Consider the following 21218-nt stretch of genomic DNA (forward strand, 5'->3'; position numbering starts at 1 on the left):
TGGATGTTGGAACGGAGTCGTGGAGAAACGCTACCGGGTGTGTTGTGGCGCCTGCGCATTGCGTCTCTGGATTTATTCGGGGAGACAGACGGCACAAACCGGTGCAAGTGAATCTGCGGCAGAGGTGCTCTGCTGGGAGCGGCCGGGCCCAGCGCGCAAGCGCACTTCGGGGCCCGGGGACACTCCCTCCTGCACCTGCGCACAGAGACGGCGGCGGGAGGGCGGGGCCTGCGTCGTGCTCGTGCGCTAGGGGGATTGTGGGATCGTGGCGGACGGAGCCGGGCGTCGGAGGCCCTGAAGCGGACGGCCGAGCTGGGAGACCCGGCCGCTGTGGAGAAGCGGGCGCCGGAGGAACTGGGCCTCGGCTTCCATCGGTCACTGCTCAGCTCCGCGGCCTGCTTAGACTGCGAAGGACGCCTTCCCTTACCGCCCTCTGCCTTCCCGCGGCGCGTTGTGCCGGGCCGGGAGACGGGGCGACTTCCCCCCCGGGGGCCTGCGCGGGCCTCGCGACCCCGCTAACTTCTCCCGTTCCCGGTCGCGGTTCGAGCCCACCTCGCCGGCGGGACGCGGACTCCCGCCCTCGCCCTGCCGTTGCCGACCCCGGACTCTGTCGCTCGGCACGCAAGGGCCCCCTTAGGCCCGAGGGCGCCCTCGCAAGACCCCGCGGCCGCCCCCGCCCCCATATACCGGGCCCCTGAGCAGGGGCCGGAGCCGCGGGCGGCGGGGCGGGGGGGGGGGGCGCCCCGATGAGCCCCGAGTGCGAGGAGCCGCCGCCCCCCCGCGCAGGTGAGCGCCCCCGGGACCTTCCCCCAGGCCAGGCACGGGTTTCCCCCCAGCCCCCGGGTGCCCCAGAGCCCCGTCGCGGTGCCCCTCTGTTCCCTCCTCCCTGCGGTCGCCTGCCCCGGGCTCCTCCCCTCGGCTCCCCAGTCCCTCGGGCTCCTCCCCTCAGGCCGCCAGGCTCCTCCCCTCATCCCCCCACGTCCCTCAGGCTCCTCCCCATAAGTCCCCCAGTTTCTCATTCTCTCTAGTTCGACCTATCAGTCTCTAATTTCTCCCCCAAGCCCACTCCCACCCCTTCCGCGTCCCCTTTCAGGCCCATTCTCACTGCCTCAAGTCTCCTGGTGCCATCCCGCGAGGTTCCTGCCCACCCTGCCCCGCGCTTGGGCGCCCCTTCCCTCTAGTCTGAGCCCTGCCCCCAGCCCTCTCCTACTCCTCCGGTGCACCCCTTCTCCAACACCCTCGTCCTTCCTCTTCAGACCATTCCCCTGACACCCCTCCCCCCTCCCCCTCCCTGTGCCTCACCCCCTCTCCCCCTTGGGCTCCGGGTGCGTGGAGGAGAGGAGGGCCTTTCCCTTCACCCTGACCACTCCTCTCCTGCCCCGAGTTCTGCCTGCTTGTGTGGAGGGCCGTGGGAGCCAGACTCAGTGGGGCAGCTGCAGGGGTCCTGCCTCTGTGAGCTGAGGCCTGCAGGGCACCTGAGCTGGGCCCTGAGGGAGGGGGGCCAGCCCCGGAGAGACAGAGGCTGGGGCAGTCACAGTTACTGGTGTTGCGATAGAGGTAACAGGGCGCACAGCACACGGGCTGTGGAGACATCCCAGCGGGTGGCTTTTTCTGTCCCGAAGTTGACAGATGGAGAGGGGAAAGAAGGGCGTGCCGGGTGGAAGGAACAGCATGTGCAGATGTGTGAACGTGGGCACCCAGGGGCGGTGTGCGCGCCCCGGCTGGGGGGTGCAGATGTGTTGGGAGCATGGGACTGCTGGTTTAGAGCCTTGAACGTGACCTTCTGGTGACAGTTGCACTTACTCTCTTACACACCTTACACGGATCTTACCATTACCACCAGGCTGAAAAGCAAGACGTGGTCAGGTGTAGTCAGAGGTTGAGGATCGTAGAGACTTCAGTGGGCTGTGAAGGGGCACCGTGGCTGCTCTCGCTGTGGCCAGCTCTGGGGTGTCCTGTGCCGTTGGTAGAAGCCTGTGGCAGAAGGCCAAGCGCAGGAAGTGCCCAGAGTCAGTAGCTTTTAGGAGGACTTGGTTTGGGATTCCCTAATGACGGTGGTTCTCAATGGGGGCCACTCCCAGTGCCACCGACTTGTGGTGGGTAGAAGCCACGAGTGCTGCCCCAACTCGCAGCCCCCACAGGTCAGTGGTGCTGCTGGGGAGAAAGCCTGTTCTCGCCTGGGTGGCACCGGGAGCTTTGGCTTGGCTTTGTTGCTGCACATGAGCGGCTGTGTGTTCTCAGTTGTCTATTTTAATTTATTTTCATGTCTTTGGATGTCTGCTCTTTCCATTAGAGGAGAAACTGCTTGTCCACCCCCACCCCACCCCCAGTAACTCTTTCTGGATCTATGTCCAAATGCCCTTAGCAGGTCACCTTACTCCTCTGGACTTCAGTTTTTATTAATTCCAGAAGTATCTTGCTGTGGGCCTGGCCTTACACTGGGTCCTGGTAAATCAGTGTCATGCAGGAGGAGGCAGGTGACGGAACAGGCAGATCTTGTCACAGAGTGCTCAAATGCTGTCATAGGGTGACTGTGGAAGTGTCTGGGCAGGCGCCCCCGCGCAGTCAGGGAGGCTTCCTGGAGGAAGTGGTGTCTGCGCTGAAGCCTGAAGGACCCAGGAGGAGCTAGTCAGTTTCAAAGAGCTGGAGGGAAGGCAGAGGGGCAGCCAGCCGGGGCAGAGGCCAGGGTGCCCACAGCAGTCAGGTGTGGCGGGAGTGTTGAGCGACATGCGGGTTGCAGCAGGAGATGAGGTGAGAGAGGCCTGGAAGCCTCGGTGAGAATGAGGAGCCTTCCGGCTGCCGGGCCTCTAGGACAGGCGCAGCTTCTGGGGGGGTGGGGACACGCCCTCCTTTACAGGCCCAGCCAGGGTTTCCCCTTGGAGCTCAGGTGTTAGGGGTCTTCCTATGGGAATTACAGTCTTCAGTGCCCATGAGTTGTCCCTCGGGAGGCATGGAGACTCAGCAGGGGTGGGCCCCTCGTTTAAGGCCACAGAGACTTTTAAGTTTGGAGAAACGAGACTAGAACCTGGGCCTGTAACACTCACTCTGTCCCACTCTTTTCCAAGGACTCTTTCAAAATCTGTTCATTCTTTCCTTTTTTCTCTTTGAACCTGTGACTGACCCAGGAGATAGTCCTGAATGTGAGCATTGAGGCGCCTCCTCCGTCCTGGTGCAGTCTCATTTCTTGATCCAGCTCCATCCCCTGGGGTTGGACCAGAGCTGCCGCCTTCTCTGGGACAGTGTGGTCTGGGGTCAGTGCGGATGGGCCTGGGATGTGCTCTAACTGAGGACCACCCTGAGGCTTCCCTGAGCCCCGGGAAGGCCTCAGCTCGCCATCCTGTGTGGCCTTGGCCGGGTCCCTCTCTTCCCCCAGACAGGTCAGCCGCCACCTCCCTTGCTGGTGAGCTTGTGCTGGGGTCTGCCTCCTGCACACCGGCTCCTGCTCAGGGGTTATGGGGCCGCCGTTACCGTAGTCCAGTCTTTGGAATCAGAAGTGCCCACCCCCTTCCCAGATTTGGCCTGGAGCTGACTGGGCTGAAGGGAGTCAGAGGGGGGGGTGGTCTTGCTGTCTGACCTGCTGGGCCTTGCACAGGCCTGGGGCCAGCCTCTGGTAGTGGGTTCTCCCCGCTCCTGGGGCTTCCCCAGCCTGTGTCTCATTAGGGTGGCCTGTACGGCAGAGGGTGGAATCATCTGCAGGCCTGAGATGGCCTCTCCCGGATGTGGGAGCCTCTGCTGAGCTGCAGGGCAGCTCAGGTGGCCACCCGGAGGCCCTCCCAGAGGCCTCTGCACCCTTGACCTCCACTTCCGGGTGCTTTGGGGCCAGGGCACGAGGAAGGGGTGGAAGATAAGGGACGGATGGTGGTGGCAGCAGCGACAGTGTGGACAGCTTTGTGGGCCCTGCAGTCAGGCCCTGTCTGGCCTGGGCAGGGCTAGGGGCAGGTGCTCCCAGCGGCATGAGAGCCACGGCAAAGCAGGCGACCCGAGGCAACGGTGCCCAGCAGTGCAGGGGGAGGTAGTTTTCGTTCTTAATGGCTTCCTTTCTCATTTACAGTTTCCCCTTCTTCCGTTTGCAGCCAGAGTCATGGTTTTCAAACGGTCGCTAGAACCCGTGGTAGCCACTTCCGTTTTCTTGAAGTTTGCTGAGAGTTGTAGCGGGTGGGTGGCTGGGTGTATGGCGCCTGCCTGAGTATTTGAATGACCTGGGTCACTCAGGCAGATGGAGAGGCTTTCTCGGTCTTGGGTCTTCCGTTTTCAGTAGAGTCACCCCCCGGTAGTGGCCGGCTCCTTGCCTCCTGCTAGCCATGTCCAGGCTTCAGCATGGCCTCAGACAGACGGGAAGGGGCCAATGCCCACCAGGCGCCTGCTGCGTCAGGACCACCTGGCTGTCCTCACATGGCCCTCCCCTGGCTGTGCCCCTTTCACAGAAGAGGGAATGAGGCTCAGGGGTGCCAGGTGCCTGGCCCAGGCCCACCCCGTTAGAGAGTGAGAATGGACCCACTTCTGTTGTCCAATTCCCAGGGCTTCTGGCAGGTTCCATTAGGTGGGAAGGTGGGGTTGACTGTCAGGATTTGAGACTGGAGTGAATTGAGAGTTTGTGGCTGGGGAAGTTTTTTTCTTTTCTTTTTCCCTCTTTCGTGGTTTCTTTTTTCCAATTCTCTTATGTTTGCATCTCTGCATAGAGCTTGAGAAGTGTTTGCAGGGTACCGACTACCACTTGATTGCATCTGATGCTCCCAGTCTCCTCTGCTTGTCGGGGGAGCGGCCTGGGCTCTGAGGCCCCGGGGTCCCCGGCCCACGCCACCCCGTACCATCCTGTCTCATGGTGGCTCCCACCCCAGTTCTCTGGAAAGCCAGCTTTGGGCCGGAAGTCTGACCTGCTGTCCAAAGCAGGTGGGGAGGTTGTAACTGGAGGGTTTTGCGGGTGGGGCCTGCAGCCGGAGCCTTCTGACCAGGTGCTTTGGAAGTGGGTGGGCAGGCCGCAGCGTTGAGAAGTGCTGTCTCTAGTCAGGAGGGCAGGCAGGCAGGGCCCTCGTGCGGCCTCTTTGTGTGGCCGTGGCTCTGCCCATGGCCCCCGGTGCCACATCTATCGAATGGGAATAGTCAGCTGGGCTTCCCTCCTCTGACGAGAAGACGGCAAGTGCCAGGTGCGGGTATAGGTTCTCTGAAGGTGTCAGCTGGGCCCTGCCCATCGCTGAGCTCCAGGACTGTGGGGCAAGGGCGGGGGGCCCTGTGTGCTCCCCAGGGCACAGCCCTCATCGGCCCTGGCCCCTCAAGCGGCCAGGTCTTGTTGGGTCAGGGGACTTGTGCAGAGCGCGGCCTGGCCCTGCCCAGCCACGGCCTCGGGCAGCTCTTGTTTTGGTTGTGGTGACGGTTTGTGTTGTCAAGTCACAACCGTATGGCTTGTCCGTGGAACATGCACAGTTCAACTCCTGCACATAATCAATTTTAGAACGATTTCTAGGTTTTTTAGAATGTTTTCCTGAACGGAAACTGTATGCATTGGCAGTCATTTCCTTCCCTTTCTCCCCCAGCTCCTGAAAACCAGCGATCCGCCTTCCCCCCTGGAACCGCTTCTCCCGGGCACTTGGTACACATGTAGTCAGACAGTGTGGTCCCTGGTGACTGGCCTAGGTGACCTCGCTTAGGCAGCCTTGGGCCTCTCAGGTCTCCTTATTGCACATGGAAGCCTCCCACATGGAAAGCTAGTGTCTCCGCACGTCGGCTCCTTGACTTTCATGGCCTGCGGGGCAGCAGCCCCTTGAGGTGATTCTGGTCCCAGGTCCACCCAGCTCAGGAAATCTGCCTGTGCCCGGCCCTCAGTGCCCTGGGGCTGGGGAGTCATCCTGCTGAGCCTCAACTTTCTCCGCTGGGCCACTGGTCCTGTCATAGTCCTCATCAGGTGAGGGGGACAGTGGAAGGGAGGCCCAGGGTCTGGGCGCAAAGGCAGGTCGTTAAACACTTGCAGGGCGGGTGCTGATTTTCTCCCAAGGCAGTACCCACCCTGATGGGGGCCACGCTCAGCACCTGGTTCCAACCCCTTGCCCTCCTGCACAGGGGGTCTCCCTGTGCCCTCCTTGTGACTGGTGTAGGGAGCCCTAAGGATGGCTGGGGTGGGGACTTGTGGGAGGACCCCTGCAACCAGTGCTCTGGAGGTATACCAGCCTTGGAGGGCAGGGCCTCGTGAGAACATGGTGGTCCAGAGACAGGGTGTCCTCCAGCCCACTTCTGAGCACATGTTGGTGCCAGCTCTGTGTTAGATGCTGTCCCAGGTGCCTGTGGCAGCCTAGTGCAGAAGGTGCCCTGTGTTGTCTGCCACCCAGCCAGGGCATGTATGACGCACGCACATTGTGTGTGTGACAGCATGAATGCGGACAGGTCAGGACACACGTCAGAGCCTGTGGACAGAGTGGGCCTGGACTGCTTCGGCTCCCCTGGGGGGACATGCCTGGCAGGAGGCCTGACAGGTGAGGAGGAGGCAGGCGAGGCCCCAAGAGCAGAGCCTCTGAGGAGCCCGGGCTGGGCATGTTCTGGAGACAGGCGGGCGTGGCCGCAGCAGGTGGGGAGCTGCGTGAGGGGCCTGTCGTCCGGCGTTGGCTTAGGGTATTATTTGAGAGTCATGGGGGCCCTTGGGGTCCTGAGCGCAGATGGCATGTGGCCATGTCTTCATTTCAGCAGGTCCAGCCTGGCTGGCTGCCTGTGGAGTAGGGTGCAGACAGGTACAGGGGAGGCTAGCAAGACAAGGGGCTGGTCAGGTGGTTGTCATGCAGGTGTAGAGGGGTGGGTTTTAGTTGTATCTTGGAGGGAGGTTCTGCAGAGCCTGGGTCTGGACAGGGAGGACCCGAGGGGCCTTCTCGGGGGCTGTGGGCTGCAAGGAGATGAACCCTTAAGTGGCAGCCCCAGGACCACGTGAGAGGGGCCAGGCTGCAGCTGGCTTGGGACTGGGAAAGGCAGTGCAGAACCCGCTGGCTGTGGGGACACGAAAGAATCTGGTGCACAGACCCAGGCAGGCCTGGGACGGGAGGGAGGCTGCGTGGTAGGGCCGCCAGAACAAACGCCAGGCACTCCAGTCTGGTTGCAGTCTGTGTTTGGAAAAGTGGCCTGAACAGGGGCCTGTCTGGGGCCTGGTATCCGCTGCTGCCCTCAGGGTTGGGACTGTCCCCTCTGCTCCATCCACAGGTCCTTGGAGCTGACAGGCCCAACAGGGTGGCTGTGGACTCAGAGTCACTTTGTCCCGGTGGTGGTGGGAGGCCAGTGGAGTGGGGAGGACTCTTGGAGCTAAGGAGGTTCCTGTGAGCCCAGAAGGGAGAAGTGGGCGCCAGTGGCCGAGTTGTGAATGGGCTGGGCCTTTGAAGGCCAGTCGCCTGCCCGAGGCCCACATGCTGCCTGGCCCTACCCAGTTCCCAGGCCCGCACCTCCCGGGGCAGAGAGCTTCTCCCTGGGCTAGTGCTCCCTCCGGCTGAAGTGCTCTCTGTGGGCAGAGTGGCACGGGGCAGATGGGTAGGAGAGCGGCTGGCCTGTCTGAAGTCAGGGAGGCGCCCAGGAGGCTGGCCTGGCCTCTCAGCCTGCCTCAGTGGCCTGTGCCTTGGGTGGTCTTCACAAGACAGACGAGTGTGAGCTCCGGTCAGCGCCTGTGCAGGGCTGGGAGACCCCCCACCAGGTTACCAGGGCGCGAGATGCCTGCCATGCGGTGGTGTGACGACGGCCCCTCGGAGGGGAATGTGGGCACAGCGCGGGGCACACACTGGCTAGGGGTGACGCTGAGCCCAGGAGCTGGGCAGTGAGTGTGGGGCAGGTAGTCTGGCCCGGGAGCCTGTAGACCTCAGAGGAGCAGATGAGTCTCTCTGTTTGAGTGTCCCCTGGTGCCTTCTGGCTGCCTGGGCCGGGCATGCAGGGTCTCCATGCAGGCTGGGGAGCTGGTTGCCCCCAGCCAATGTGGCCGCCCTGCCTCGGTCACCCTTGGGCCATGGTAGGTGGCTGTTCCGGGAGCTGAACCCCCCGCCCCCACCCCCGACTTCTCTGTCCCAGGCACTGGGTGGGGAATGGGGGTTGGGTGGATGTGTGTGTGTATGTGTAGTGTCCAGGCAACGGCCACACCCTGGAGGCGTTGCACACTTCCCTCTCGGCCCCACACCCTGCACGTGGTGCCGTGATTGGCTGGGGTAACAGCAGCCAACTCGAGCAAATTCGGGGCCTCTGAATTCACTTGGCAAATAAGGTTGAAGCAAGGCCGATGCGAGAGGCTGAGGCTACAGGAGCACGGTGCCAGCTCCACTCCAGGGGTCACTGAGATGTGGGGATAGCGGACACAGGCCTTCCTGTGCACAGTCCATGCCAGGGGATGTTACTGGGCTTGGGGGCCCAGAAGTGGGCAGGACAGTCAGCCTCACATGTGCCGTCACAGCCGTTGCAGGGGTGTTGTAGTCATCCGTGCAAGAGGTGGCCGTGGGGTCGGGGGGGAGGGCCCTGTGGAGCCCTGTGGGTGACTGGCTCTGCCTGCAGGGCGCCATGTTTTGGAAGTTTGACCTGCACACGAGCTCGCACCTGGACACGCTGCTGGAGCGGGAGGACCTGAGCTTGCCCGAGCTGCTGGACGAGGAGGACGTGCTGCAGGAGTGCAAGGTCGTCAACCGCAAGCTGCTGGACTTCCTGCTGCAGCCACCACACCTGGAGGCCATGGTGGCCTGGGTCACCCAGGAGCCACCGACCAGCGGCGAGGAGCGGCTGCGCTACAAGTGAGCCCCGGGCCCTTGTGTCCCCAGTGCCTCCCAGGGCAGTGAGGAAACCGAGTGCCCAGTAGCAGCCGGGACAGCTTGTAAGGGCCTCTGTTCTAGGGGGTTTTCTAGACAGAATTCAGAGGCGGTGGGGAGGGGGCCCACCGGATGTTCAGCAGACTCCCTGTGCAGCCAGGAGCAGGGGTGCAGCAGCCAGCTGCAGCTGCAGGGCCCTCGCCACGCTGTGCGTGTCCTCTCCTGGCAGGGGCTGAGGGCTGCTCCTCAGCTTGCGCTGGTCAAGTGGGGGTTCACTGAGGTGGATGCTGGCTGCTTAGCAAGGGACCTGGTGTGCAGTGGGGACCCAGCCGGGCCCGCAGCGTGCCTGTGACCCCTGGAGCTTGTCCCTCAGATGAGCGCCCCCATGTGTGCACATGTGTCTTGTCCTCCTTGGCTCTCCCCCACCGCCACCACCCTCAAGCACGTCCAGCAGCCCTGTGGACTGGGCTCTCCCCCTAGGGAGGCACTGAGGAGTCTCCTGTTTGACACCTGTGCCTGGGGACCTCTGGGTCTCTACCCAGTCTCGAGGAACCCAGTTTCCAGGGGAAGAGGCACATCGGGGCTCCCACAGTTCAGGGGGCAGGCCTGGGGCAGGTTGTGGTTCCCTGGAGCCCCAGTGGCATGCTGGGTAGGGCGGCTGCTGGACGTGGGGAGGAGGAGGCAGGGGGTGAGTTGGATTTTAGGAAGGTCAACCTCTAGATCACCAGGGTGGGTTTGATACAGCCTGGGAAAAGGGAGAAGGGGAGGTGGGGCCAGTGGAGGCTCAGGAGAGGTATTGGCCTTGGGGGCGGTGGGAGGCAAGAACCTCTGGCCCCCGTGGGCTCGCCCTTCCTGAATGTGACAGCCCCCACCCCCTCAGGTACCCAAGCGTGGCTTGCGAGATCCTGACATCGGATGTGCCCCAGATCAATGATGCGCTGGGCGCAGACGAGTCCCTCCTGAACCGGCTCTACGGTTTCCTGCAGAGCAGCGGCAGCCTCAATCCACTGCTGGCCAGCTTCTTCAGCAAAGTCATGGGCATCCTCATCAACCGCAAGACAGACCAGGTACCCACTGCCCCTGGGCCCGCGGGGGTGGGCAGTGTGGTTGGTGTCCTGCCTTCTGACAGCTGTGTCCCCCAGCTCGTGTCCTTCCTGCGGAAGAAGGACGACTTTGTGGACCTGCTGCTGCGGCACATCGGCACCTCGGCCGTCATGGACCTCCTGCTGCGCCTCCTCACCTGCGTGGAGCGGCCGCAGCTGCGGCAGGACGTGGTCAATGTGAGCACAGGGCGGAGGCTGGGGGTGGGGGCCCTTGGTGGGTGCGGCCCCCCCACCTCACGCCTGGTGGTTCTTGCCCCAGTGGCTCAACGAGGAGAAGATTGTCCAGCGGCTCATCGAGCAGATCCATCCATCAAAAGATGACAATGTGAGCCCCCTGCCGCCTGCTGTCCCCGGCCGACCTGGTCGCCCTCTAGTCTGTTCCCCACCCGCTTTGTCCCACCCTGCCCATCCGAGAAGGTGAACTGATGGGAAGAGGGAGCATTTGGGGCCGTGTGTGTGTGCCCTCCCAGTCACTGAGGGGGGCGCCTGCTGAGAGAAAAGGGGTGTCACCCACATGGGATGTTCCTCACGAACCAGGAACTCGGTCCGTCACCCCTTGGGGCAGGTTGATGAGGGTCCTCTGACTCCAGGCTCTGCCCTGGCCCCCTCATGGCCGCCTTCTGGGGGCCCCCTGTGGCTCTTCCTTGCTCTTGTCCCTGGGCAGGCCTTGCTCATCTTACACAGAGTCCCTCAGCTGTGGGCCGGGCCTTGTCTGTCCTGGCCTCCTGGCTGTGGAGCAGGAGTGCACAGTATAGGTGGCCACCCTAGGCATTTAGCCAGTGCCGTCCCTGGAGGGTAACGATATCCAGGCCTTCATGGCCAAGGGATGAGGGCACCTGTGGGCATCTCTGAAGTTGGGCCATGCTCTGGATGGGTCCGGGGTCCAGGCGGTGGGCCCAGCTAGCTGCCTGTGGAATCAGGCCCAGAGTTCTGCTCATGTGCCCCTGTGTCCGTTTCTTAGCAGCTTTGTTGAGCTGTGACTCAGGTGCCACACGCTCACTGCTCAGAATAGAGAATTCTGTAGTTGTGGTGGAGCCGTCACTGCCTCACTGTGGGGACACTTTTCATCATCCCAGAAGGGAAGTCTGTGCCCCTCAGCAACCCCAGCCCTGGTGGCCGTGGTCTGCTGTCTCCGGGTGTGCCCCTTCTGGACATTTTCATAAATGGCATCGTGCAACACGTGGTCTTCCGTGCCTGGTCTCTCGGCCTTAGCACCAAGTTTTCTGTTTCTTTCCACATCATAGCCTGTTGGCACCTCATCCCTAAGGCTGAGGAGTGCCCGCCGTGTGGGCAGACCATGGGTGATTATCTTCCCCCTGGTCAGGGGCCACCTGGGCTGTCCCCCACTGGATGCTTGGAAGGGCCTCTCTTCAGGAAGCCTTCCTTAATTCCCTCTTTCTCCTCTCCAGTGTCTGTGCTCACTTCCTCTCCCCCCCCCACCCAGCACTGTGTCTGTGTGTCCATGAGACTCTCCTCCCCTGTCCCAGAGGGCGGGGGGGGTGCTCTGACACCAGGCCGCCAAGGGCCCAGCAGCTGGGCTGGGGCCTCAGCCCCCTCTCTGCCCCCCCAGCAACATTCCAATGCGTCCCAGTCCCTTTGCGACATCATCCGCCTGAGCCGGGAGCAGATGAGCCAAGCCCAGGACAGCCCGGAGCCCGACCAGCTGCTGGCTACTCTGGAGAAGTGGGTCTGCGGGGGTGCCGGGCTGGGGGGCCACCTGGGTCCCGGGTCCAGGCGCTTCACTGCCCTCCCCGGCCACCGTGTCCCAGGCAGGAGACGATCGAGCAGCTCTTGAGCAACATGCTGGAGGGGGAGCAGAGCCAGTCGGTCATCGTGAGCGGGGTCCAGGTGCTGCTCACGCTGCTGGAGCCCAGGAGGCCAAGGTGAGGGAAAGGAGCCCTCCTGTTAGCATCTGACAGCCAAGGAAACTGTCCATCGGAATCAGGGCCCTGTGGGCACCCCACTCCCTGCGACGTAGTGGGACCTGCAGGCGCCCACTCCCACCCCGATGCCTCCCTCCCTGTCTCTGCCTCCTGAGTCCTGGATGGATGGGTTCCGAGGGAGCAGCTTCTCGCCCCCCCAGAGGTGCTGCATGTGCGCACACCCCATGCTCCTGTGGGCCGTCTGCATGGCTCACGGACTCCTGTTCCCTGATGCAGGCCTGAGTCTGTGACCGTGAACAACTTCTTCAGCAGCGTGGATGGGCAGCTGGAGCTCCTGGCCCAGGGGACCCTGGACAGCACCGTGTCCAGCGTGGGTGCCCTGCATGCCCTGCGCCCGAGGCTCAGTCACTTCCGCCAGCTCCTGCTTGAGCCCCCAGAGGTAGGTGTGCAGGCCAGGGAGGGGGTGGGCAGGGAGGGCAGCTGCTCTGGGCTGGGACCAAGCCTCCTCTGTGCCTGCAGCAGGAGCCTCTGCGCACAACGTGGGGCAGCCTGGCCCCACCTCTGGGCAACACACGGCTGCACGTGGTAAAGCTGCTGGCCAGCGCCCTAAGCGCCAACGACGTGGCCCTGACCCAGGAGCTGCTGGCTCTGGACGTGCCCAACACCATGCTGGTATGAGGGTGGGGGCAGGGGTCCGGTGGGATGGGGGTCTTGGTGCCAGCTATTGCTCCCCCACCAGGACCTCTTCTTCCACTACGTGTTCAACAACTTCTTGCACACCCAAGTGGAGGTGTGCGTGAGCGCCCTGCTGAGTGCCGGGCCCCCTTCTGACAGCAATCCTGAGACATCTGCCCCGAACGCCGTCGTGAAACACGTGAGCTGGGGCTCCCAGGCCCCCCTCAAGGCCTGTGGGTGGGCTCTGTCTCAGGTCTGCCCCGCGCCAGGCCTGCAGCCAGGCCTGCTGGGCAACTTCACATACCAGGCACCAGGGGCTTGTTCTTGGGGTGTGTCTTGGAGAAATGGGGTGACATGCGGGGTGACCTTGGCACACCAGGTGTCCTGAGGGACAGAGGGAAGGTCCGGGTGACAGCCTCTCTGGAGGGTCACGGCACCTCAGGGAGGAGCTGCTCCTAGTGGGTGTTGGATTTGGACAAGCCGGAGGGGGTGGGGGGTGGACAGGGACGTCGCAGAGGACAGGAGCAGAGTGGGCAGCACGGGGGCAGGCGGGCATGGCTGCCAGGCCGAGCTGGGGCCTGGGGCCAGTGCAGCGCGCCGCTGACAGCCTGCCTGCGACCCACAGCTGCTGCAGCAGTGCCGACTAGTGGAGCGCATCCTGACATCCTGGGAGGAGAACGACCGCACACAGTGAGTTCCCCCAACCCTTGGCCTGCCCTGGGGGCACGCCTGCCTCCAGCTGCAGCCCCGCTCTCTCCTCAGGTCTGTGGGGGGCCCGCGGAGAGGCTACATGGGCCACCTGACGAGAGTGGCCAATGCCCTGGTGCAGAACGCGGAGAAGGGGCCCAACGCTGAGCAGCTGGGGCAGCTCCTGAAGGGTGAGGGCCGGGGGCAGGGGCGGGTGGGAGGCAGCAGGGGACACAGGTGCCTCATGCCCTTGTCCCCCCTCACTGGCAGAGCTGCCGGGAGAGCAGCAGGAGCGGTGGGAGGCGTTCGTGTCGGGCCCCCTGGCTGAGACCAACAAGAAGAACATGGTGGACCTGGTGAGCCTCCGGTCGGCCTCCCCACCCCCAGCCGCCAGTCCTGTCCTCGCCTGCATCCTTGGCGGGGGGCCCCAGCCAGCCCTCATGCCCTGCCCGCCTGCCCCCAGGTGAGCGCCCACCACCTGCACTCCTCCAGCGACGACGAGGACGACCGGCTCAAGGAGTTCAGCTTCCCCGAGGAGGCGGTGCTGCAGCAGGTGGGGGCTGCCGGGCGGGCAGGGGCTGTGTGGGGGCCGCCCGGCTCCTGACCAGCCCGGCCCCCGCCACAGGCCTTCATGGACTTCCAGATGCAGCGCATGACCTCAGCCTTCATTGACCACTTCGGCTTCAACGACGAGGAGTTCGGCGAGCAGGAGGAGAATGTGAAGTGAGTGGCCCTCCGAGGCGGGGGCTGTGGCTGGTGGGGGGCCTGGAGGGCAGCAGGCCTCCCCACCTTCCTCAGGGGCCGGCCGGCCAGGAGAGCAGGGGGCTGCACAGGGCCCTGGGACACAGACTGGCCGTGGGCAGAGCTGGGCCTTGTTGGAGTTCCGACGGGCGCTTGCAGAGTCATATCCGCCGGATGTGAGGTCCTTGCTCATGTGCTCCAGGGGCCCTGGGGCGACAAGGGCTTTTCACCGTCTCTGCTTCTGCTCACTTGTACCTGCTGTGCAACACTGTCGGAACAGCCATCACCTCTGGTGTGGAGGCTCTGAGCCTCCATCGTTTTCCAAGTTCCTGCCTGGGGAGGGAGGGGGTGGGGTGCTAGGCTGCCCTGCAGAGGCCCCCAGGGGAAGGGTGTGTGTGTGAACTTCGGCTGTGCCTTCTGAGCAGGAGGTCCCTCTGAAGGATGAGTCTGTGATACCCCAAGGAAAAGTGGGTCACCATGGAGCATAGGACTCGGAGGTGGTCCTGGGGCAGGTGGGGGGGGGAGCTCTCGGCTGCACAGGGGCAGCGGGGGGCCTGCAGATAGGAGGGGCAGGATGGCTGGGGGCATGGAGACCGGTCCCTGCCCGCATCTGCTCGTCACCTGCCAGGATCTCTTGGGTGTCACCGTGTCCACATGCCCGTGACTGTCTCCTGCTTAGCACGGGGCCCCTGATAGTGGAGAGCCGAGGCACAGCCATTCACCCCAGGTCGTGAGAGCACCCTGCCGGGTTGCAGTCAGTGGTGGCCTGTCCTGCTGTGGCCTGACAGAAGTCCCCTGGGATGCAGATGTGAGACATGCCAGGCACATGGAGGCTTAGCAGAGCTGGTCACTGCTAGAGGCCTGGAACTCTGGAGAAGACCCTCTCGAGGAGGCCGCCCAAGCAAGGGCCAGCCAACAGCTCGGTGAATGGCACCGGGACGCCTGGCTGCCCTGTGCGAGGCTCTCACGTCTCCCACCAAGATAAATTCCAGTGGGGTTAAGCTTCAAGTGGAAAAGAGATCCAGAGCTGTGAGGTGTTCTGGAGTGGAGAGTACAGGAATCTTTTCACAGGCTCAGCAGGCAGGGGGCTGCCCCACAGGGCGCTGGCTGCCAGAGCCCCTCCCCACCCTGGGCTGCTGCACCTGCTGGTTGGGTATGTTCCGGAAGGAGACAGTGCTGACCTTCCTGGCAGTCGTGAGAACGTGGCGTGTGGGGACATCTGTCCGTGCTTGGCAGCCGGTCAGCACTCAGCAGTTAGCTCACATTCGTACATTGATCTTATGGCAGAAAGTTTTCAGAGTTGGGAGACAGATGGTAACTTGGGAAACATCCCTAGTGCAGGGACAGAGGGTGGAGCCTGCAGACAGCGCAGGGCAGGAGAGGCTTGCGAAGGGTGCCGGCAGAAGGAGCCGGGATGTCATGCGTTCCGCTGCCGGTGGATAAGTATAAAGCCACAAGTCCTTTTTGGCAGTTTGTGCTGGTATTTGAAACACTTAGGAATGATTCCTTATCCAGGAGTTGCACTTGTGTGAGGCTGAGAGGACTGAGCCAGGGGGAGGTAGGTGGGTGCTCACAGCACTGTGGAGGTAGGGGTCAGCGGGGGCGCGCTGGCCTGCCAAGCCCTTCGCCCGGTCCCACCCTTGGGGCAGGCAGGCCGGGGACCCAGCCAGGAGCTGCTTGTCTCAGCTCCCGTGGTGATCGTTCTGGCCATGATTCAGGATTCCAGCCCCAGACTGAGCAGCGGGTGGGGGGTGCTCTGGGGGCTGTGTCCCCACATGAGGCCCAGCGCTTCTGCTGTGGCAGTGCCAGCATTCGGGCTTTGCCTGGCCAGCCGCTCACCTGCCTAGCTCAGACCACACCATGCCCAGATGCGGGCCCGTGGAAAGGCCTCACTGAACTTTGTTTCCTGGTTTCCACTGCAGCTGTATGGCTGCGTCACAGGAATGGGGAGCGGGTGTGTGCTGCTCGGCGGTGTCCGTTCCCTTGGCGCCTTTTGCTGCAGCTGCCTTTGGGGAAGTTGCTGTGAACAGTGAACCGTCACTCCTAGGGGAGCTCTGTGCCCATCTTCAAGTGGCTCACCTAGATTATAACCTTAAGCCCTGATAACATTTCATCCAGGGAGGGTCTGCTTCCTTGGCTTCACAGCAGAGAAGGCCAAGGTTCAGAGGTGCCAGGTGACTTGCTGGGCCACCCTGCTGGCAGGGCCGGCGTGTGCTTCACTCCTGTGCAACCAGCTGTGGAAGGCTCCCACTCAGCAGAGGCCCCTGGGGCATCTCCATCCAGGACAGCGTCTCGTGGGGAACTCAGCCGGGAAAGGGTGCCGGTGACCCACTTTTCACTGCCCTGCCAGCATCCGCAGTGGCCGTGAGGCCTGGTCGGATTCTGGGCAGACCCGCAGCTAGTGGACGGCAAATGCTGCGTTGCGTGAGCGCAGACGCAGGGGGCAGCCTCCCCCAGTGCCGCCCTCTCCTCCCTCTCCTAGTGCACCTTTCGACAAGACCGCCAACATCACTTTCTCCCTCAACGCAGACGATGAGAACGTGAGTGTTGTCCTGCTCCCATGGGGGCGGGAGGTGGGGAGCCAAGGGTGCAGTTCTCCCGCCTTCCCACCCCTGTACCCACAGCCCAACGCCCACCTGCTCGAGATATGCTACAAGGACCGCATCCAGCAGTTTGACGAAGAGGAGGAGGAGGAGGAGGAGGGCCAGGGCTCCGGGGAGTCTGACGGGGAGGATGGCTCCTGGCGCGGCCCGCTCTCCAGGGGGGCCCGCCTGGGCCAGCCCCCGGGTGTGCGGTGAGTCCCCTCCCCCTTCCCTGCAGCACGCCGCAGGGCTGCGGCCCACAAGGCGGTTCACCAGCGCGGTGAATGAGGAAAATAAGAATATAGTGTGTGTGAGTTGAAGGACTTTAAATTTCAGTGCTAGGAACCCAAATTCAGTGAGTTCAGCTATAGATAGAATAGGATAAGGGCTGGAGCGGGGGCCTTTCAGGCATGACTCGGTCCAGGTGCACCCGGAACCAGCGTCTCCCCTTCCATCCCTCCGTCTCTCCGCTCTGCTCTTCCTGGTAGCGCCCCTGCAGGTGTTCCCAAAAAGGTGGGAAGATGATCACGTCGGCCCTCTTTCTCCTAATTCCAGTGAAACGAGGGCTGGTGATCCCCCCTCCCCGGCTGAATGTCAGTAAGCTGTGAGCAGCTCTGCACAAACATTCCAGCACTGGCCCAGAATCCCCGGTGTGGTGGGCTTGTGCCACGATCCGCCTGCGGAACCGCTCAGGGCCTGCAGCTGTGAGCCTTGGCCCCTTGGCTTCTGACTGGAAGTGTTTTCATTTTTAAACTGAGGCAGAGGAAGCATGCGGATGAGTCCGTGAAGCCTGTGTGCGGTGTTGCCAGGGCCTGGCCGAGGGCATAGAGCCACCCTGCAGCCCTGGGCCCCTGCCTGCCACCCCCAGGGCGCGCCCCTGCCTCCTTGCCCTGGGGATTTTGCCTCCTTTTCTTCTGCCTCTGAGGCCCTGTGTCTCCGGGAGGTGTGGCTGTGCTGGCGGCCGCGGGGCGTGCTGTACTGTGACATGGTGTCATTGCCAAGATCAAGGCCGTGCTTCACCCCTGTGGTCTTCCAGGAGTTTTATAGCTCCTATGTTTGGCTTGGTCCTCTTGAGCTGATTTACTGCACAGGGTGTGAGGTGGAGGCCAGCTTCGCTTGCGGGCGCTTGGGAATGCCGCTGTGCCAGCACCCCACGTCCTTTCCCCTCGGAACGGTCTCGGCACCCTCGTCTGTGTGAGTGAAGTTGTTGCTGGTCCCTCTCCTGTTGGTCTGTACATCTGTCTGTCTTCACGGCACGGCCACCCAGTCTTGAAGACTGTTGCATTGTGATAAGTTTTGAAACTGGGGAGTTAAGTCCTCCAACTTCGTTGTTTCAAGATTGCACTGACTACTACTAGGGGTCCCTTGAGATTTTGTGTGAATTTTAGGATGAACTTGTCAGTTTCACAGAGAAGCCACTGGAGCCCCAAGGTGCTGCGTGGGCCTGGGGTCCGCCGGCGGGCCGTTGTCTGCGTCCAGGAATGTGGGATGTCTTTTCAGTTGCTAGGTGTTGTTTACTTTCAGCAGTGTTTTGTCGTTTTCAGGATATAGGTTTGTGCTTCCTTTGGTAAGTTTATCCCTAAGGGCTGTGTAGACATGTGGGCTGTCTGAGTGTGCGGAACAGCAGCTCTCCATGCGCCACCCCTGCCCGGACACAGCGTCCCGCCCTCCGCCCGAGGCGGGCTCACTCCTTCCTCCGGCCTGTCTGCTTCCTTTCATTCTCTTCCCATGTCTGCCTGCCTCCAGTACGGTCTTGAACAGAAGTGGGACGAGCAGGCCGCATCTCGTTCCTGGCCTCAGGCAGGGGGCGGTGTGGGCTGTGGGTTATGGGCATGCCCCTGTCAGGTCCGGGACGCCCCCTCCTGTCCCCGGCAGCTGAGCGTCATGGTTCGTCTGCAGCCACGTAGGTGTCTTCCTCTCCCGTCACTGCAGCTGGGCCGCAGGGCGGTGGCGGGCCTCCAGCCAGAAGTTCGGGGGCAGCTACTCTGGTTGGACGTTGCTCTCAGCTGAGGGTGGGCGGTGGCAAGGGTCCACCCGAGTTTGTAGTCGGAGGAAGCGCGCCAGCCCCCGCCCCCCGTCCCTGCCGTGCGGGGTGGGGACCGTCCAGTCCCTGAGGCCGCAGCAAGCTGCTGTGCACACAGCAGTGTCCGCACTGCGCCGTGGTTCCCACTGCCTTCTGCCGGGTGAGGCAGGACTTTCTCGGAGGTTTCACCCCCCCTCAACCCCCCGCCGCCTTTGTCATCATCTTTTGATTGATTCTCAGACGTTTTCTTTGGGGCCAGCCCTGGGGGTCGGGAGGGCGGGGCTGGGCGCCTTCCTCTCTATCCCAGCCCCGCAGCTGACAGGTGGTTTCTGGACAGGAGTGGGGGCAGCACGGACAGTGAGGAGGAGGAGGAGGAGGACGAGGATGGCGATGGCCAGGCGGCTCTTGGGGGGCCCGGGCCCCCCTCTTACCCTGGCCCTGGCCCACAGCCTCCAGGTGGGTGAATGTGCAGGGTCGGGTGGGGGCGCACACCGGCCCCTGCCTGTCAGCGCTCACCGCCCGGCTCCCCAGGCCCGGGCCCTGGCTGGACTGCAACCTTTGACCCAGTGCCTAGGGGTGCCCCACCTGGCCCCCAGGACTCCAGGGAGGAGGAGCCTCACTCCAGGCCCCCGGCCCTGAGCCCAGCCAACCCTGCCGCCCATGAAGCCCGGCAGCTCAGGTGAGGCTGGGAGGTGAGGACCCGGGCCCTGGGTCCCTCAGGCTCGAGCGCCTCCGCAGCCGCACCCCGTGGGCCGTCCCGTCTCGCCTCCCAGGTCTCAGGACCCCGCGGCCCCCTCAGCACCTCAGGAAGCCTCAGACGGCAGCCATGCAGTGGGGCCCTCAGGTGAGTGCCTGCCCGCTGGCTGGCCCCCGGGTCCCTGCCTCCCGCCCCCGCTGCACACTCCCCCTTCTGCCCCTACCTCCCGAGGGCCTGCTGCCCCCTGCCTGCTGCCCTCCGCCACCCCCCACGCCCAGTGCGGAAGACAGCTCACTCCGGGCCTCTCTCCTCCCACAGCCCCCTGCCAGACCTTGGTCAGCGTGGAGGACCTCCAGGCCACCCTCAGAGGGACACGCTCCGCCCCCAGCCCCTTGGACAGGTGACCGGCTGTAGATGAGCTGTTGGGCGGCTGTGCTGGGGACGCAGAGCCCGGCCCCTGAGCTGTCCCTGCCGCGGAGCTGCTCCGCGTGGCCCCTTCAGGACCCCCGGTCTGCATCAGCTGCAAGACCTTGGGCCGCCGAAGCCTGGGGTCGTGCCTGTGCCCACACACGCCCCCAGCTCAGCCCCAGGGCCAGGAAGGCTCCCAGCGGGATTGGGGACAGGGAGCGTGCGGAAGGTGTCCCAGCCCACGTTGCCCTCCTCCAGCCTGGGGGTGGCTCCCAGGGGCCCTGGCTGTGCTCCCCTCCCTGTTCACACAAGCCAGCTGGGGGCAAGGGTGTCCCGTGGGGTGTTGGTAACCCCCTGACCCTCCCACAGTGCAACTAGAGACCCTGCTACCTCTGTCCCAGCCCCTGCGGCCTGCCAGCACCCTCAGACCACGGAGGGGGAAAAGAGCCCAGAGCCCTTAGGGCTCTCTCGGTGCCGGAGGTGAGCGCGGGGCAGCCTCACGGGGCGGCCGGCGTTGTGTGCAGAGGGCGTGACCTCCCCGTGTCCCTTCCTCCTGACAGTGCCCAGGCCCTGGAGCTGCCTCCAATGCCCAGTGGCTCTGCCCCAGGAGGGCCAGCGGCCCTGGGCTCCCAGTGAGTGGCAGGGGCCAGTGGGGGGCCGGGGCCAGGCCGGGGGCCGGGGGGCCCCTCACACGGGTTTCCCTTTTGGTTCCCAGGTAACTGCCTGTGTCCCGGGGTGGCAGCCGCACCCTCCAACCTCCTCGTGCGCCCTGCCTGGGTCGGGGGCAGGGCGGGTCCTGCGAGGCCCTGCTGCCACCCCACCGCCCCACCCTGCCATCCCCGCGCTGTGTTCTCTGCACTCCCAGGAACCGGGGGCCTGGGAGAGTGGTCCGCACCCCCACCCCCGTTTGCACTGAGAGAAGAAGCGACAGAGTTGTCTCCTAGGATCAAAATGGGGCCACAGACAGAGAGGAGGGAGGGGAGACCTATATTATATATTATATATATGTACTGAGGGGGGAGTGGGCAGAGAGCCAGGCGGCGGGCGGGGGACCTCACCGTGGCCCAGGGGCGCCTTGCTGGGCGCCCGCCGTGCTCCCTCCCTCTGTGTCCACGCCCACGCCCACACTCGGCCTGTCAGCTCAGGTCCACTCTGTGGAGGCCCGAGTGGGGCCGTGCCTTTGCCCTCACCCCTCACCCCGGACCCTGCACTTTCCCCCAGGCTGGGAGCTCCAGGGCCCTCCACCTGGCTGGCCGACTGCAGAAACGGGGTCGCAGTCTGAGGGCTCTCTGGAGACATTCCTGTGGGGCCCTGACACTCACTGAGACCCCGATGCCTCCCATGGACCCTGGGGCAGGGGTTTGGCGGGGGTCTGGCTGGGTCCCCTCTGTCCAAGGGTCAGGGGTCCAGCCCAGCTGCCAAGTGACCTTGTCCCAGCTCCCTGTCCCCAGGCTGGCGTGAGTGTGTGTGTGTCCGTGCTGAGCTTCTATTTCATATTGCAAATATAAATAAATGAAGACAGTTGAAGATGCTCACTGCTCAGACCTCGAGTTCTGGGAAGTGGGGTGGAGGAGCCCAAGCTGGCCCCTCAGGCTGGCCTCCTTCAGCCTCTGGGTGTGGCGCTGGGAGGGTCGGGGGTGGTTGTCAGACCAGGCAGAGCTCCCTGCGGGGC

The 21218-nt window shown here is 63.7% G+C and overlaps 1 protein-coding gene across 8 annotated transcripts; it reads left to right on the plus strand.

Moving 5' to 3' along the window:
* The first annotated feature begins 225 nt into the window (after window positions 1-225).
* Window positions 226-21077, plus strand: PPP6R1 (protein phosphatase 6 regulatory subunit 1). Of its 8 annotated transcripts, none has more exons than XM_037025762.2 (24): window positions 226-786; window positions 8500-8732; window positions 9628-9814; window positions 9890-10027; window positions 10110-10175; window positions 11421-11533; window positions 11620-11733; window positions 12010-12172; window positions 12253-12405; window positions 12473-12607; window positions 13034-13098; window positions 13171-13286; window positions 13366-13451; window positions 13559-13648; window positions 13721-13818; window positions 16319-16376; window positions 16461-16630; window positions 18779-18897; window positions 18973-19120; window positions 19215-19285; window positions 19457-19538; window positions 19916-20026; window positions 20107-20178; window positions 20262-21077. In XM_037025762.2, the coding sequence occupies exons 2-24, from the start codon at window positions 8506-8508 to the stop codon at window positions 20263-20265; spliced, it is 2586 nt and encodes an 861-aa protein (XP_036881657.1). In that variant the 5' UTR covers window positions 226-786; window positions 8500-8505; the 3' UTR covers window positions 20266-21077. The 8 variants fall into 8 exon arrangements, with proteins under 8 accessions (XP_036881657.1, XP_036881656.1, XP_017502706.2 ...); XM_037025761.2 differs by lacking the exon at window positions 226-786 and adding an exon at window positions 2599-2751 and having other exon boundaries at window positions 12256-12405; XM_017647217.3 differs by lacking the exon at window positions 226-786 and adding an exon at window positions 2600-2751.
* The last annotated feature ends 141 nt before the right edge of the window (window positions 21078-21218 follow it).

The sequence above is a fragment of the Manis javanica genome, chromosome 17 (genome assembly GCF_040802235.1).
Source record: "Manis javanica isolate MJ-LG chromosome 17, MJ_LKY, whole genome shotgun sequence".
Classification (NCBI taxonomy): domain Eukaryota; kingdom Metazoa; phylum Chordata; class Mammalia; order Pholidota; family Manidae; genus Manis; species Manis javanica.

Bases quoted from the DNA above. Each gene is read 5' to 3' on its own strand.
- PPP6R1 (XM_017647217.3), top strand. From the start codon at position 2,728: ATGCGGGTTGCAGCAGGAGATGAG. The intron at 10,028-10,109 runs GTGAGCACAGGG...TTCTTGCCCCAG, and splicing joins TGCGGCAGGACGTGGTCAAT to TGGCTCAACGAGGAGAAGAT. The intron at 12,608-13,033 runs GTGAGCTGGGGC...TGCGACCCACAG, and splicing joins CGAACGCCGTCGTGAAACAC to CTGCTGCAGCAGTGCCGACT.